Source organism: Camelus ferus, chromosome 5 (assembly GCF_009834535.1).
Source record: "Camelus ferus isolate YT-003-E chromosome 5, BCGSAC_Cfer_1.0, whole genome shotgun sequence".
NCBI classification, from domain to species: domain Eukaryota; kingdom Metazoa; phylum Chordata; class Mammalia; order Artiodactyla; family Camelidae; genus Camelus; species Camelus ferus.
In genome coordinates this window covers 34,259,992-34,278,577 of record NC_045700.1, presented here as the reverse complement: position 1 = coordinate 34,278,577, position 18,586 = coordinate 34,259,992, and the positions used below count along the sequence as shown (strand labels likewise).

The 18,586-nt window shown below is 39.8% G+C and overlaps 1 protein-coding gene across 1 annotated transcript in view; it reads right to left on the bottom strand.

Moving 5' to 3' along the window:
• The window catches only part of GALNT5 (polypeptide N-acetylgalactosaminyltransferase 5), a 40,226-nt gene extending 25,100 nt beyond the window's left edge, over positions 1–15,126 (bottom strand). Inside the window, exon 1 of the mRNA XM_006191466.2 lies at positions 12,979–15,126. Coding sequence (XP_006191528.2) covers positions 12,979–14,435 — 1,457 coding nt within the window. The 5' untranslated portion in view covers positions 14,436–15,126. The remainder of the gene's footprint in view (positions 1–12,978) is intronic.
• Positions 15,127–18,586: the final 3,460 nt, after the last annotated feature.

Sequence of the window (18,586 nt, the reverse complement as noted above, 5' to 3'; positions counted from 1 at the left end):
GTAATAATTAAATTATGATGATCATAAATAAATATTATCAGTCCTCTGCATTATTTCATTTTAAATCTCGAACTACCAGCATCTCTTCCCCTTTTTATAGAAGAATAATTGAAATAATGGGAAGACTAGTCCATGATTATACTGTTACTAAATGGCAGAATTGGGACTCAAACTCTGGTCCAGTCTGGCTCCAGAAATAACTAGTCAGGAAGTCTTCAGTCCACAAGAATAAAAGCAGCTGAAAGTAGATGTGACATTTTGTGGAGGCAGGCACTTCTGCCAGACAACATAACTATGCTGTGTTTAGTACATAAATAAGAAATAGATAAGAGTAAAAACCATAGGGAAAAAAACACATTTGCATGGCACTTTACAGTTGGTAAAATACTATTATGTACATAATTAAATTAAATCATTAGCATGCAGCCTAAACTAATCTGGTTCTACACCAACGATCCATGCTTTGGAACATCTATATAACATGAGATATCCACCCCCGACCCCAGTTAAGGGCTGTATTAATTTCCTGTGGCTGCTATAACAAGTTACCAAAAGTTTTCCTTAACATTTGTTTTCTTGATTTATCTCTCACATTTGACTATGAACAGAAAGAAGACATCAGGCCATACCTTCAACACTTTGCTTGGAATTCTCTTCAACTAAATATCCAAGTTCATTGCTTGCAAATTCTACTTTCCACACAACTGTAGGACACAATTTAGCCACACTTTCTGCCACTATATCACATAGATCACCTGTCTTCCAGTTCTTCATTTCCTTCTGGACCCTCACAAGAAGCACTTAGAATGCTCATATTCCTACCAACATTCTGTTCAAGACAATATATGTATCCACAAAACTGATAGAAGCTTTCTTTACTATGTTCCTCACTTCCTTCTAAGCCCTCTTCAATGGCATCTTTAACACCCATATTTCTATGACAGTTTCTTCAAGGCAGTCTAGGCTTTGCCTGTTATGCTTCTCAAAATTCTTCCAACTTCTCCCCATTATCCATCTCTCTGGATAGTACTTGGATAATACTTCCACATTTCTAGGTATTTATTACAGCAACACTCCACTTCTTGATACCAGAATCTGTATTCGTTTCCTGTGACTGTCATAAAAAATTGTCACTAACTTCATGACTTAGAACAACAGAAACATATTATTTCACAGCTGTGGAGGCCAGAAGCTGAAATCAAGTGTCAGTAGGACCGTACTCCCTTCAGATGCTCTCGGGGAGATTCTGTTCCTTGCTTCTTCTAGCTTCTGCTGGTGTCCTTGACTTGTGATTGCATCACTCCAGTTTCTGCCTCTGTCTTCACAGCACCTTCTTCTCTGTGTCTCTGTGGGAGAATTCTGTCTGGCTCTCATTTATAAGGACACATGTCATTACATCGAGGGCTCATCTAGATAATTCAGGATAAACTCCTCCTCTCAAGATCCTTAACTTAATCATATCTTTTCCCATGTAAGGTAATATTCAGTTTCTAGGGGTTAGGAGGGAATATATTGGGGCGGGGGGAGCATTTCTTTCAGTCTGCCACAAAAGCTTATTAAGTTGAAGTAAGAAATCGGCTCTTTTTGGAAGGAGAGAGATGACATATCTATTAATTTTTTGAAAATATGAGTTCCTTCTCCACCCTTCAACCAAAGGTAGGTTTACTTTGAATTAACAGAATTATTAAAGTAAGGGAATAATTTTTTAAACTATAGGCTTCTTTGAAGTTTAGGAATTTGCACATTGAAGACCATGAGAGTGTTAATCAGTGATACCAAATTATGAATTATAATATTGAACTCAGTTATAGAAAAAAAAATTAGAAAAAAGGGAGGAAATAATATGAAAGAAGGGGTTTCCAAGCATTAAATACTGTAGTATTTGGTTGCATAAATACCAACAGTTCCAACAATTAAAGAACAATTTTGTATTAGACAAATTTTAAACTCTGGTATTATTTTCACAAAGCAGACAAATTCTCTAATGTAAGAGTCCAATTCTCAGCATCTCAAAGACCAGAGCATCAAAGACCAGAAATCATGAGAGTAAAGTTTCCCAGGGGGGGAATGGGTGGGGATAGAGTACAATGAATTAAAAAGTAAAACATAGATGAATGGTGTGGTCCCAGCCTATCTTTCCAACTGCCTACAGGTCATTCTACTATACCCCCACACAGTGCACTTAGCCACCTAGGCCTTCTTTTATTTCTTTGAAAGATGTTAAACTTCTTTCAGCTTTTATTATTTCCTGAACTTCTAGCACTATTGCTACCTTCTCCGTGCCTACATACCTGGCTGACTCTGTTCATTTATATATTAGCTTAAATAAATATTCCCTCTATAGAGAAGCCCTCTCTGACTACAGTCTAACAGCTAACTCTCCTATAATTCTCTATTATGGTCAACTGTATTTCTGCAATAGCATTAATTTATTGATTTTATTTCCTTATCTTCTACATCCAGAATTTCTTGATGGCAGGGCAAATCTGCTTACTTATTAGAGTGTCACAAGCTTCTAGCACGGTTGCACCTAATCAGTATTTGACAAATATGTATTAAATGGGTGGATGAATGAATGGAGATACAGTAGAGCTTAAATCAAAATTTTAAATGGTGGAAGGAGAGAGATTTTCCTGTGAGGTAGAAAGAAAAAGGTGGTCATGTATACAGATAAGCTTTTGCATTTGGGATGAGAAGTTGAAAGGAAATGTAGTTCATATTGGAGGAAAGGTTATTTGCTAATGTAATAGAGTAGGGACTTGAGAAGAATTGAAAGTATTTGTGACAAACAATGGGAGAGAGTACTGGCCAGCTGCCCATAAAAGGATTTCTGAGGGGCATTGAACATTTTCCTGAATTTGGAGATCTCTAAATTTTAGTCAAAGTACAAGTGTATTCCACCAATGTCTGTCAGTCTGGGTAGAAAGGAGATAAAGCAGATTACTGGATTAATCCGGTCTAGGGGTCATCAGAGAAAATGAGGTAGAAAGAAAGGTGGTAGAGGATTTTGAAGGTACTGATGTAGTACTAAGGTTAAATGTTCCATCTTGGGCTCTAAGTTGGGAAAGAAGAAGTAAAAGGAGTTTATTACCTGAGTGAAAGGAAGAGTATAAAAAACATCAGTGACCTCCTACAACTTCCTCATCTCTAATTTCTTAGTGTAAATGAATGAGAAGTGCACATTTCACACTTACATACTCTTTATTATATTTGGTCCTGGAAAAAAAAAAAAAGAAATCAATTCTAAAAAAGAAGGGTCAACTACAGAAATTCTGCCTGAGCCATCTGAACCAACAAGCCTTGCTGTGAATGAAGCCCTAGAGTTGCTTTATTATTAAAATTTAGTTGACTTTAGAAACATCTAGTTACAAATGAAAATACATTGGGGAGAGTTAACTAAGCAGACTAAAGCAGATGAATCTTCTAGTGTTATAAATCAGTAGATTTTGGGGGTCTCTTTTAGAAGAAAGTTCTAAGAGACAATATTAGCCAGTCTGAAATTGGAGGTTGAAAGAATTCTCAGAGATTTGAGAGTCTGGGGGAAGGCACCTCCATTCACTGAATATCTGCTCCTCCATTCCTCTCAACCTGTCATGAGGACATAATTTCACCATAAGGAATCTGTACGAGTAGATCATAAAGGATTCCACTCGATCCACGTAAGGATTTCTATCCCAGGAAATAGTACCTCTGCCAGTTATTGATGCATTTAAGGAATCACATTGAAGATGACCCTGTGGAAGATTATGTTGTCCAGATCATATTGGTGCTGGCAAAAAGGGGCAGAATTAAAAGAGGGGGAAGTCAGGGCACAGAAGGAGATGTGAGAAGCTTCAAATACAAAGTTTCAGAGTGTGTCTTGGTTTGAGTGGCTGAGATGTCAGGCCTGTAACATTTACAGGTGCCTGGTTTCCTGCATTACTAAACAGCCTATTCATGTTTCCAGGTGTCTAGAAAACTCAGCATGCTTGTTTTGTTCAAAGGCTCAGTGCATCAGACCAGAAAAGCTTTCAGCCTTATTATTTCTTATATCATTCTTACATACCGACTATCATCTACTGCCCACAGGTTGTAAAAAGTGTTTCAAGTGATCCTACACTGACCCAACTGAAGCAATTTCCTTTCCTCCAATTTGACCATTGGAAATCTTTCTGCTACATTAGAAGGAAGCATTGTAGCTCAAGTAAGGTCTAACTTAAAGGCAAGATAGCTCTGGGTTTGTAATCTTTTTTGAGGTTAAGAGGCCATATGTTTATTATGTATGCCCATTCGTGACACGAGGTATTTAGGGTCTACAGGCCACATGCGACACTTAAAAATTAACCCCATCTGTTGGGGGGAGATCTAGATTTAGATTACTATAGTCAATCCAAGCACTGAAAACAAACGGGGACTCTAATGTTTGGGTTCCTCTGTCCTGCACATAGCTGATACACTGCTGGGCTTGAGAAAGATGACAAGGGACTAAGAATTGAGATCTTTCTGACACTTATCGGCTGCATGACCATGGGCAAGTCACATAACTTTCCAGACCTCAATTTCCTCACTTTCACAATGTAGATAACAATGTCTTCATCACTGAATGTCTGTCAAGATTTGATGAGATAATGGAAATAAAAATACTTTGTAAGCTCCATGGTAAAAAAAAACAAAAAAAACAAAAAAAACAAAAAAAACCAAAAAACTTCTGAAGTCCTGTGATTATCCACAATGCAGACACTCACACTTTGTCTGGACGCACTGGCCTTTTCGCAGGCAGTCCTTTAATCCAAATCTATCAAGGGCTCATCGCTTATCAAGAGACTCAGCAAGTGATGTGTTTTGCCTCCTTGGCTTGTATGTGCTGAAGGCCCCGCCACTAACCTGACTTTAATGCAGCCTGTTGAATAAAGAAGGTTTTACATCAGAAGATTGAGGGAATGATAATATTCCCTCATTTCTATGAATTTTTCATTTTACTCTAAAACAGTCAAAATGGACTATGTGGGTCAAGTCTCAGTCTTAGGTTTGAACAGAAGGTCGAGGAGAATGTTTTCTCAGCTTCTATTTGCAATTCAACTGCTGCCTCTGTGCGAGCCTTCAGGGACCTTCCCTCTCCAGGCTCCGGTATCTTCCAGAGGATCAGAAAGACCTTCGAGTTACTGCAGCTTCTTTTCCTCTCACTGATAAGAGGGTATAGTTATTAAAAAAAGTTTTACTTTTATGTTTTGTTCTTTCTAAGGTGGACCACTCTGACATTTAGTGAGAATCACCTGACTACTAAGTTAGAAGATTTCAGTCACACTTAACCACCCTGACTCCAAAGGCCTTCACCAGCTGAATTTGAATCCTGAGGCAACCGTATCCCCATCAAAGCTACTGGACTCAGGCTTAGAAACATAAACCACTAGCATCAACATTCGCCACTTCAACCATAGTCTATTTTGAGTAGGCAGCTGTCAGGGTGAGGTTGGGAAGGGAGAGAGAGGAGCAGGAGGGGGTGTGACGTGGCAGAAATAATTCTGCATGAACGTTAGGGCACCTTGGGGGTAGTTCTGTTTCTCCCAGAGTCTGTGACCTTGGGCAAGTCACTTCCCTCCTCGGATGTCTCTGTAATGTAAGGGATGGGATTAGAGATCTTTTGCATCTAGTATTCTGTGATTCTCTATGCAATTTTAGCTTCATTTACCCATAGGTGCTTCCTCTGGGTCATGAGACCCCTGAGAAAAGACAAGTTAAGTTGTTTTTGGCTTTAAATCTTTTGACGTTTTCCCACTGGTTCTTAGAAGAACCTTAGCAAGTGATCTGGATTCTGCTTAATGCCATGGTCTCATTTTCACTCTCACTGCTCTCCCCTAACCCATGTCTGAGTTCTCTCAGTTTCTCAATGGATTACTCTTTTTATCCCCTGTTCCTACGTTTTGAATTTCCTACACTTTCAGGTCACAGCTCAAACCCTCCTGCCCTCTTTCAGGTTCAGCCTTTCTCTCCCTTGCCCAAGTAGTTCCCTGTGCTTCCGAAGAATAGTTTGCTCTACGTGCCTTGAAGGCAGGAACTCATGCTCAGATGCTAGTCTGCAGAATCGGTAGGAGCCTGGAGATATTTGTCCACTGCTGAGCTGTGGTTGTTGGGCAGTTTTAAAGAATCACCTTTGCTTAGTGCTAGATAGAAAATGATTTCCTAGAAATTTTCTCCCTGACAAGGGACCTGACATGCAAAACTCATTCCTCTCCCATACTTCTGACCTTCTGTGTATACAGAAGAGAGATGTTTGAATTTCTGCTAAAGGCATATGATTATAAGGATTATAAGGAGGAGCTGTAGCCACTGGAAAAAGCACTAGAATTAGAAGTCAGAAGATTTTCTTTTGAATCCGAGATCTGCTACTGGCTTGCTGGGACAGCAGATCTATCATTTGTTTTTTTTTAGAGCCTCACTTTTCTCCTCTGTAAATCATTATGAGAGATAGTATGTCTTTCATAGTGTTGCTGTAAGGACTGGTTAGAATAAACACACACACACACATATAAAATCTATACACACACACATCCCACTGCCTGAAACATAACTAAGCACCTTTTTAGTGAGGCTCAGCAAGGGAGAGAGTGCCCTTATTCAGAGAACCTTGGCAAGCCCAAGAGAGGTGGAGGTGACGGTGGTCGCTATGCGGGCAGAGCTGGCGGGGTCCTGGAGAGAGCCAGAATTAATTGCCACATGAGGACAAATCAGAAGGCTAAGGGTTGGAGCCCAACCCTGCCATTCATGAGCTGTAAGTCCTTGGGCAAGTTGCCTTTGGCTGTGCTTTTTTCCCCTCATCTGTAGCACTTTATCAATCCAGCACAGCTATTGTAAGGATCAAAGGCGATGATGTACGTGAAGGATGAAAGGCCCCAGCTGCCCAGCTTGTGAGAGGCATTGAGCAAACAGACGTGGGTTGGACTGAACTGCTGCCATCTGAATTACCTGCCACCATCTGAAACTTCGGCTTCCTCTGTAAGTCTCAGTTTCTCTCTAGGTAATGCTGGGACGGTGACAGTATCTGCCTTGAGGAATGGTTTTAAGGAACAAATGAGAAGGCAAGTCTTAAAGGCTTCTAAATACTGAATGTCTCTGTATTGCTCCTTCTCACACATATCCATGTAACAACATTTTAGAAGTGGAGTCAATTTAGAAGATATTTTAGTTTAGAATAATATAGTTTTTTTTTTAAACATGGGGGGGGACTCTAAAAAGCTCCTTTCATTCTGAAAGCAAACAACAAAACAGAGCTTTTAAATATTGCTATTTTTCCCAAATTTTCTGACCCTTGAGCAAAAACTGTTCCCTTCCTGAGAGGCTGTGCTCTGAATGGCTCACCCAGAACATTCCAACAGGAAGTTATTTTCTGGGACAGGAGTACCCAGGGCAATATCACCGCAAGAATTTAATAAAGAATTTTATGATGGTTAAACTGGGCCCTGAATTAGATGTGTAAAAATGAAGTATACACAGTTTGAAATTTCTACACTTACCAATTCCTCTTTCCCATAAATACTTAGACCATGTAAATGTAGGTCTTTGGCAGTATTTAGGAGACAAAGTCACTAATTTGCTTAACAGGTCTCAGTTTTACATTAATTAGGCACTGCTTAACTGTTCAGTGTCAGAAGTGTGTTTTATGTCCTGGGATTCTCTTTCTCCTTATCATTCCCCTAGTTATGGGGAGAGTTTGATAAGTAAAAGTATCAAAAACTCTGTAATCAACTTCTGGCTACATTTAACCTTTGTTTTGTTATGGTCTAGCCTGCACCTTTTAAACAAATTTTGCTTCATATTTCCGGCTCTCAGATATTAACTTTTTTCATGAAATAGCACACTGTGCTCTAACACACACGAACACACAAATGTGCATGAATGTGTACACACATACACACACAATTCAAAAGCAACATGGCATTGTGTAACACTCACAGGGGCGAAAGCAGGAAATAACCCATTTAAATCCACCCTGTGGGGTTTTTTTCCCCTGCCGTTGTTTGGTTTCTCAGGGAAGTCTCATAGCTTCTCTAGCCAATTTTAGATAATGTTCTCTTATCACTGTTAGTCACAAAAGCAGTCTCCTGTCACCAATTAAATTTTAATCCTATTAAACTAAGGATTGAACTACATTTAACTGTAAAGTTTCTCTTTTCTGCCAGCCTGATACACATTTAGAAGCCTGAAGTTTGGAAGGCTATGTGGTCAGTTTATTTTCTCTCTTCTATCTCCTCCTTCTTCTCCTCCTCCTTTCCTCTCCCCCTCTTTCTCCAGTAATTCATTAGTTGTGGTTTTTGACCTCACTAGGATTGTGAGGGTAGGAGAGAGGTGGAAATTAAGGTTCTAGAAAGGTTTTGCTCCCCCCCACCCCCCGGTAATTTGGTCTGGTTTGTGGCAAATACAACGTGCTATCTTTTGCTTTCCACATGTACGGAAAGAAAACTCTCTTTAGCTGTGTAAGAAGGAATCAAATTATTGGTTGACAGTCCTAGCTCTGGGCTAAGAAAGCAGTCCAATTTTAATTGCTTTATTGAGGGGCTTGCCAGAGTACTGTAGGAAACACAGAGCATTAAATTAAACAATCGTGTGACCTCATGACGGACACAGCAGTACTAGAGGAGTGTGCTGTAACTCTTCCTGTCCTCCAAAACACTAACTGCTGGCAGCAAACACTTCTTGACTCATTTTTCTCTAAATCCAGATTCAGGAAGTACACTCTAAAAATAAGCTCATTTTTGGAGTTTCATCTTCACTCTAGCTGCAGGCCACAGGACAGATTTCTCTAAGTAGAATTGCCCCACATTTCCAGTAGAGTGGACCATGTTTTACCAAAATCTGTTTGTGTGTATTGATTATTGCTGGTTGAAACAAACTACAATAATTAAGAGTAAGAACTGTGAGGATTTGCTTTTTATAAAGAAAGGATTAAATATGGACATTTAAAATGACCGTCAAAAAGTGTTTTAATTGAAGCATACTTTATAAGCAAATATTCTAGGCAAAAATGAAATTGTGTTTTACTTACTGACATAAAACATTCTTATAAATAAAATAAGGAAATTTTCATCCACTGAAAGCCAAACATTAAAATTACAAACCAAGCAGCAACAAAAATATGAATTAACAAATAAACATGAATTAGTGACTAGATTGTAGTATTAGAATAGGAGGTATTTACCTTAAACCAGACAGTAGCATATTCCATTCATTCAAAACGAAAAATTAGGGAGTCATTATTAATTCGTAAAAAGACTCCTTGCCAGCCTAATTTGAATAGTTACATACCATTTATTTTTTTTAATAGTATCAATTTTCAAAAATCATTTCTGAGAAACTTATCTTTAAAACCATATTATGTAAACTTGTATCTTTTGAGTGCACAGCACTGTGCTCAGAGATAAGGGGTTACAAAATAAAGTAAAAGACAGAGTTTCCTTCTGAAGCTTAGAATGTCACTGGGAAGGCAAACCAGACTCTCAAGGCTCTAGTTAGTCAAGAGCACACAGCAAGGAACATCTCAGTAACCATGAGTGCATTAAGGGTCATTGGAATTTAGAGGTTACAGTCAAGTCATGGTGCAGGGGGAGGTAAATTACAGTTAGATTTTGAGCAATGTCAGGTTAAAATGTTCAGGGGGAGTGGTGAGGACTATGCAAGGTGAAGATGGTAGTAGGCTGTGGGAAGGGACCCGTTAAGAAAAACATCAGTGGACGGTAATGAACATGATGTGTAGAGAAAGATAGTGAGGCTAACTTTCCTTCTTCTGAGTGCCCACATTGGAGAGCATGTCATGTGCAGCAAGTTACAGCCACACAGCAAGGGGCAGAAATCTGGGTGGCACTGAAAAAGACAGTGAGAACAATGCTGATGACAGAAAGGAGTTTCTGTGCTTTTGGAAAAGGCCATGATTGCATGTCACCATCTTAGAAATGATTCTTTGGAACTCAAAAGAAAAGGAGAGAAGAGCAGGTTTGGAAAAGAGAGTGATTTTAGAACAAGTACAAGTGAAGTTGTCCTGGGAATCCTGCTTCTCTCCCCTCTTTCTTTATGTCAGCTTCATCCTAGCATGTCAGTTAAATCATCCTTAAGAAGATATAAACTAGTAACTACTAAGGATCTTTACTGAGGGGAACTGAATTTAAACAAGCATAACTAGCGAATCTATGGTTTTTATCTTGCTTTGGTTCAATGTATTATTCAGCAGCCAGTTGTGATATGCCAGTTACTGTGTTAATCAGTCCATTAAGATGGATTTGGGGGAAATGAAAAAAGCAGTAAGGGAGATACTCCCTAGAACTCTTAAAATGTAAAGTTTTCAGTGGGTTGCTACTGTAGTTTATCTTAAAGCCAGTCCTCCTGTGTTCTTAGAGTTCTTTCTTTCTTACATGTCTCTCTCATACATGTATTCTTATTATATTCTATAACAATTCCTCTCTATGCTGACTTTTTAAATTTGTTATCTTAAAAAATTCATTGTGTATGTTCTTACAAGCATCTCATGTACTTTTTTTTTTAGCAAGGCTTAAAAAAAAAATCAAAGTAAGAAAACTTTAAATCATGCCAACCTGGTGAGTCAAATATTTTTCATTTGTATTTTCTCCCAACCTTTATCCATATAAACACATAATTTGCACATATTTGTAGTCAGAGTGTTTAGGTAAAAGAAAAAAAATAATTTATTCTCTCTCCAGTAAGAGTGGCACAAAGGGGTTCTGTACATAGGCTCCCTGGTGGCTAAACTGTCCCCTCCTTCGGTAGAGTAGAGTATCAGGTAGGCAGCTTGCCAGGAGCACCTATATTTAGCCAAGGTGGGTTGTGTGATAAGAGGGAGGGGACCTGGCCACATGCTGTCTGACTCATCCTCTCAAGCACACGTGTCACTTTCTCCTACCGTTGGACAGCCTCCTTCAGAAGACAGAGCCTGACTGTAACGCTCCTGGGCAGGAGCTCTTACTTTTCACAGACCAAATTTCAGAAAGTAACAAACACTAAGAGCCATTGAGCCTTCAATAAATCACGTGGACGATAACATCATTATTACTTGCTTTTGACTCTCACACAATTGCCCTTTCTCTGGTTTGGAACTGCAGCCTGTGCTTCTGTGCAGCATCTGATTCTTCCCCCAAGCCCTGTAGCAGTCTGCCAGGCCATGGAAGGGATGTTAAAATAAAGCTACTTTACTACTTCATTCTCTGGCATTTTGTGTTCAAAGTTGGCATATATAGTATATGGCTGTATGGTATATGCTATACAGGGTATGTATAGTAATATGCCATACACAGTGTGGCATGTATGGTATTTGCCATATACTGGATTTTTGGATATGCCATGTGTAGTGAGTATATATATAGTGATATAGGATATCATAAATATACATCATATGCATGATATGTGATATACAGGATTTCATACTGGAGTTGGTCCAACATAATTTTGTGGATCCTTTTTGGTGGTAATTAGGAAGAGATGGGAAATAAACACCACGACATAATTTTGAGCATGGATTTTAATAATTTCTCTACAATTACTAGCTTTATGATCACAGACAGTATAACTTCCCAGGGTGTCAGTCTCTTCATCTTTATTTTAGGTAGGTATATTTTTGTTCTCCTCAAGGCCGTGAGTTTCACCAGGTTGAGAAACGTGAATGGCACAGAGCTTGGTCTACACAGGTAGTTAGTGCGTGGCTGAAAACCACTTGCCAGTGGCTAAGAGCTGAAAGTGGCCAACATCACAAGGGGCTCCTCTTACCGATATGAATACAGGCACATCTGTATCTACTTCCTCCTAGTAACACTGACCACCCAGATCACAAAGAAGGTTTTTTTTTTTTTACAGAAACCAAACAAGGTCATTGTGTACATACCACGTGTGCTAAGTCTGAATCTTGACATTCCCTAATTCCAACTTCCTGGCACACATTGTCTGGCTCATGGATTGAATACCAAGGTGTACATGGAGTTGTATTAGCAGTGAATTGCTAGTGAATGTATGGCTGCAAGATACCCTCACTTATGTGTGGGCCAGAGCCAGGAATCAACTGTACTTGAATCAGATCAAATGTCTGTGACTTGATCTACCTTCTTGTGATGTAGTTACAGAATTTAACTCTTTAAAAACTGGTCCATAAAGGCTCATTGGGCAGCTTTAGAGCCATGCTGCCTTGGGAAAGTGACATACTTTCTGAGTGTCCTTATTTGTTAATTTGAACCCATAATATCAGCTGCTTCCTTTGTAGGGTTCCTGTGAAGTTCATGTGACTTGTCTGCGGGTGCTTCATAAATGATGAAACTCTAGAAATATAAATAGTTACTATTATATGCTTGTATGTCCTACAGGTGTTTGCTTCTTATTGGTTGATTGACTTTTTTCCAACATTATTATTCCTGTATCACTGAACTCCTGAAATATCTACCATCCTTACCTATAAAGGATATTAAATTCTAGGGAGTAGAGTCACATCATTTGCCATTATGGTGATCATTACTGATGACTAGGCAGAATTCTGCTGTTTAAGATATGATTCCAGAGGCCAAGAAGCCTCCTTCTCTGTGTTCTTTTCTTAAATATGTTCCTGAAAAAACTTGCTAATAATAAGTTCTGAAACTGGGAATTCACTTCATTGTCACTGTTTTAATGGAATTACATTTTAAGCTGTACCATTCATGTATACCTTATTAGAAATTGAGTTCATCTAATCATTTTAATAGGTTTTCAATACAGGAAAGGAAATGGAACATGAGCTAATAGAGGTGAGGGCCAACATCTCAGAGAAATAAGTGTAGAAAGAGAGTGCAGTTGGTGAGCTGCTACTGAAATATCTCTCTCTGTAGATGGTAGACTGTTTGGACTGTGTCTAACGATTATTGTTGCTTTAATTCTCTAGGTGACCAAAAATTACACAAAATTATCCAGAAATAAACCTTGTCTATATAAGACCCCAAATACTCGGGGCTGAGGAAAGAGAAGAGAAATGGCTCTTACCCAGCAGGTCTTGTGTCTTCAATGGCTCTGTCCACTGGGATCAAATCGCTGAGATAGACGTTGAAATTTCCTTCTTTCCATCTTCTTTCTACCTCCTTCTCCTTTCCATGGGGAACAACTACCGGACGTCCAAACTGACCTGGAGCTTTGGGGTCCCTTGGAGAAAGTGTCACATCAATTCTTAACACACGGTGCATTCCATGGTCTTCCGGTGAAAGGGCTTTTATATGACTTTTGTTGAGTTGTGCAGGCTGGGCCTTGGCAGTTAAGTTAATTCTTGTTGGCTTCAGCCCCCCAGCTAAGCCTTGGTTGGTTTGAGACACTACTGCTCTCTGTAGAGCAACTGAAGAGAAAAATGCCTCACTTCTATTCCTGGTAATGTGATTCCCTTGGCTTTCACCCAATTCTACAGGAAATACAGTTTTGGTTTTAGAATTGGGGACCTCTTTGGTGTCTGTCTTTAGCTTCTCCTCCTTGGTTATAATCACAACATGGCTTTCAGAAAAATTGAGTTTCTTCCCATCAGCCACTTTGGCTCCGTCACGCTTTGGCAAGCCTCCGAACTGTGTCCCATTAATAGATTGCTTCTTTAAGCGACTTGAATTGGCAGTGAACTTGGAAAAGGGAAGGTTCTTACTGCCTTTGTGTTTATTTGCATTTAGTTCTTTGCTCTGAGTCTCAGTTTTATTTAAGGCTATGGCTTCCCTGGGTTTTGGCACTGGTGGGCTGGCAGGGGATGTCCTTTCATGTGCTACTGCCTGGGATTGCTGCTTTGATCTGTCTATTTTAAGACTGATGGTCACATTCGGGCTCCTCTCAGGTGCTTGTTTCAATGGGCCACTGCTGAGACGATGACTCTTCAGGGCCTCCTGGTTTATACCAACAGGTCCTGTGTATGTAGGTATTTTGGGCAATACAGTTCCCCTTGCTGCTATGAATGGGGTTTTCTGAGCCCCCTGAGCTGTCGTTTGCTTTGGTGTCACATGGCGAGAGGAATTCTGAGGTCTGATGTCTCGCCCCTCTGTCTTCCACTTAGTAGAAGTCACTGAGGGGGTCTGCAGATACGCAGGACGCCACAAAGGCGCAATCTTGCCCCTTCCATGGGCATTCTGCATTTTTCTTTCCTTCTGGGTTTGGTCCAAATCATCCTCAACCTTGAGCTTACTCTCCTCAGTCTTTCTAAAAAAGTTCTCTTTTCCCCACACGCCCTTCCCATGTCCCTTCAGTGGGGGCTTCATCTCTTTTATGCTGCTGTAAAGGATCTTCACTTGGTCTGGCTGAACCCTGAACCCTGTCCTCTCCCTCCGGACGATGTCTTCCTTCAGGACCCGAGTGTTGATCTCACTGAATGAGAGACGGAGAGCTGCCATGTCAAACAGCAGCCAGATGACAGAAGCTACAAATATAAATGCTAGGACTCGCCCACTTCCTCGGAAAAACTTTCGGATCTTGTTCATGGTACAAAGGCTTCCTTTGCAGCCTGCCCTCCCTCTGAGCCTGCTTACCTTGAGTGGAGAGGGAGCTGAGGTAGCAGCAGCAGCAGCAGCAGCAGAGTTGCCAGAAAGCGCCCCCCTCCCCTGAACACAGCAGGAAACAGCAGTCCAGGGGGAAAGCTCAGCTCCTACCGCTTGTCAGTCTGCCTGCGTGGCATTTCACAGCAGAGCATCCGTGCCTGCTCCTGCTGGCCCCTGGCTAAGCCCTGCTCAACATTGCTCTTAGGTCACTCTAGGAGCAGCGGATTCCAGCCACCGGACAGTTCAACATATCACTCGTCCTATCTCCTTGAGCCCATGTCCACCTTCCTACAAGCCCAAGAAAAGGTGGAGGCCGGGCTAGGGCTGCTGCTCTCTCTCCTCCCAGTTCTCAGTCTGCACGCTGTAACTCAACACCACTTCTCATAAGGAAAACATTTCAAGCCATTACCCAGAAAACTTCGTTCAGCTCTCACCTTCCGTGTTATGTGAGAGTGTATGTTTTCAGGGCAATTAAAAGGAAAGAAAGCTATCTAACTCGGAGGGCATGTGTTCCTGGTTTGTAACCCCACCTATCCCATTCCTGCGTATTAACCCTGTTGTACCCAGGGTGATTTGTCCCAGCAATTAATCACTGACCTTAATGTTTCTGCTTTGAGAGGTTACAGCTTAAAGAAGGGGCCAAGTATAACCTCAGTACCAGAGATGGATTCAGAAGTCTTCTTTGAAGCAGGTATCAAAATGTTTCTTTGTCTTACAACTTTTTGTTTTAAATGAGTGCATCTATTCGTATTATTCGATTCAGTGGACATAAACTTAATTATGTTGTTATATTGCTGTAAATATTTCTAAACACTCTAAGTTTTGGTACTTATCTCCTCACAGACATAACAACAGTTTGCAGGCTGTACTAGGGCGGGAACCAGACTCTGAGTGGCACTGGTGGACTGGTAGAACCTTGATTCCCCCACAGGTTTTATGGTAGAATCATTCCGAAGAAATTCCCATAATTTGATTAATTGATGGGAGGAGGGGGTGAAGATGACAGTTGGTCTGTACTGTGTTTAAGAAGCTCCCCAGGTCTTTCTAATGTACAGCCAAAGTTGAGATACCCTGGTCTAGAATAAAGTGCCTCAGCGTTATTTTTGGGGGTTTTGAATACTGCCCAGAAATTTTGTGAAATTAAAACCTAGTAAAAACTAGACATTCTTATAACAACTGAATCAGAATCTGCATTTTAACCTCATCTACTATAAACATCAGTCATACAATTTGAGAAGCACTATTCTCTGAGGAACCTGAGTGGTCTGCAGACAGTGACGCCACTTATTAGTCTAGTGTTCAGAGGGGTGTAGCATCCCTGATTTGAGATAAACTTAGGCTCCCAAAGTCTTAGGAAGGTAAGAAGGAAAGAATCCTCTATACATATGCATTGCCTTCTGAATTTGGCCTTTAAGTTTGTACTTTGCCCAAGGGAGGGAACCCAGATAAATGCAGCTATGGTAACATGTTTCTTGAATCTAATTCCTCCTTTCATTCAGTGTCTGCTCACTCTGATTTGTAATATCCACATGGATGGCAGCACTGGTAGCGGTTGGCCATTTTCCCAACACATCCCTGCCTTGATTTATCCATCCTTCCAATATTTGTTGAAGATGTCCAATCGGTCAAGCCGTGTTAGGTGTCGAGGCATATTGAATAAAAGGACATGGTTCTTGTCTTTGAGATTTCACAGCCTATCAGTTGACACAGTTAGGCATATTCACACGCACAATAAGTAATACAAGAGAATCACCGTGGAATTCTATGGGGGAAGTAGCAGAGTTTTGGGATGCATGGACGATTTTCAGAGAAGCTATCCCTAGATTTGAGGGATGAATAAGAACATAATTATCTCTGTTCATACTGTGGTCTGAGAAAAGAAATAGTTGGGTGGTGAAAGGCAGATAAATTAGTGAAAACACTGAAGTGAAGAGAGAGTATAGTACCTTATGAGAAGCCCAAGTCTCTAAGAGTATAGTACCTTATGGAAACACAGGCTTGCGTGTGTGTGTGTGTGTATACCCGATATTCCCCAAACTCTTTGCTAAGCTCGCTCCATTGAATCTCACTCAATCTTCACAACAATTCAGTGGAGAAGATATGATAATGATAACTATTACTTTGTAATTGAAACCAAAAAGAGAGGTGAAGAGGGGATGGAAGAAGCTGGATCTTAAATAAATGAGTGTTTGATGCTACAGTCTATGTGCTTAAATACCACACAGGACCACTTCTCTAGCTGTAGGACCTTGTAAGTCAGTTCATTTTATGTGTTTACTCAACAATAAAAAGGGAAATAATTTCTGTTTTGCAGACTAATGTGAAGATTAGAGAAAATTATTTAAAGTTCTTGTCATTTTGAATGCACTCTGTAAATGATAGTCACTGCCGTTAGTACTGTTGCTGATACTTTGTTGTGATTGGAGCGTGGGGTGCATGTAGGAGACAACATACCCGTTCTTCCCAACAATTGAAGAGAAGACTGATGACTAGCATGGTTTTGGCAATAGGACAAGAAGTACATCTGAGCACTTTATTTTTTCCTTGCTGCTCTTATTTCCTTTTATTATGGATTCAATCAATAAACAATTGTTCAGTAAGAACTCCCTACATGCCCAAAGTATGAGGTAGGTTACATTGTTTCTGCCCACAGTGAGATTAAAACTACAATGGGTAGAACACTTTCAACATATCACAGCTATTTAGGACCCACCTTCCAAAATAAAGTAAGATTTTTTTTTTCAGTGTCATGGATAAGTGGTTTGTATTATAATATTGTTCTATATTGTTTTAAGTGTGAATTTAGAATGCTTTGAAAATACTTTACTATGATTTTTTATACAAGATTTGAGTCTTATCCAACCACATTCCCACCCCAAATGGCAGCTGCATTTACTCAAACTCCTGTTTGAAAAGTCAACACTTGTTACATCTTTACTATGTTTGACAGCTTTAAAACATTGCTTGAAAAACATCCTGAGTCTTCTATATTTGATCTAAGAACAATGATTTTCCTCTCTCTCTCTCTTGTCTCCCCACACTAATCAAAACAGAAGTTACTTGCAAAAGGAGAGAAAAAAGTTTTAAAAAATTAAAGGAGAGTCTTGGCTTATGTACTCTAAGTAAACCTACTTATTCACTCCAGTTTAGTCTTTAGTTCTTCCTCATATAGAATTCAGAATGAGACATGAAGAGTATACAAGGGAGGAAAGAAACGTTGACTAAGTCTCTGGAAAAAATAGAGTGATTGCCAGATCTGGTCTCAAGTATTGATTTGGCCACTAATAGACATGACCATAGGTATGTCACACATGAAACAGCTCCTGTTAAAGGTCTCTTCCCAGCCTCTTCCATGTCTTTTCCCTGGTTAGTCTGAGAATCTGTAAGGATGATAGAACCTGATTATAAGCAACTCTACAGACTCAATACTATGGGTCTTCAGAAACTCAGTAATGATTTCTACTGGTGGTCTCCAACAGCTATACATTTATCCTCTTTTTTCTCTCTCTTAGTTTGGCTCCCAAGATGTTCAGAGCAATGACAAAGTATGGGTAGAAAACAAATAAATTAAGAAATTTTACCTTAATAGCAGTCAACATATACATTATCCAACAGATGACCTTTTGTATAGATAAATGATGCTACTTTGGGTTGATTTTAGAAAAAGACAAATTATTCAAGAAGAAAACACTATCCTGTGAACAAAATTACCTATTCTGGATATTTCATATCAAATGTGACCTTTTGGGTCTGGCTTCTTTCACATAGTTTAATGTTCCTACTGCCAATGTATGAGGGTGTCAATTTCTCTACATATTTGCCAATACTTCTTACCTTACATTTAAAAATTATTATTTTAACCATTCTTGTGGGTGTGAAGTGGTGTCTCATTGTGGTTTTGACTTGTATTTCTGTAATGATTAATAATGTTGAGCATCTTTCCCCATGTTTGTTAGCCATTTGTATATCTTCTTTGAAGAAATGTCTATCAAGTCCTTTGCCCATTTAAAAAATTAGGTTGTCTTTCTGTTGTTGAGTTGTAATGAGGTGGGAAGCTCCATGAAAAAGACCTGCAGGACCCCCAGGCAGGGCCA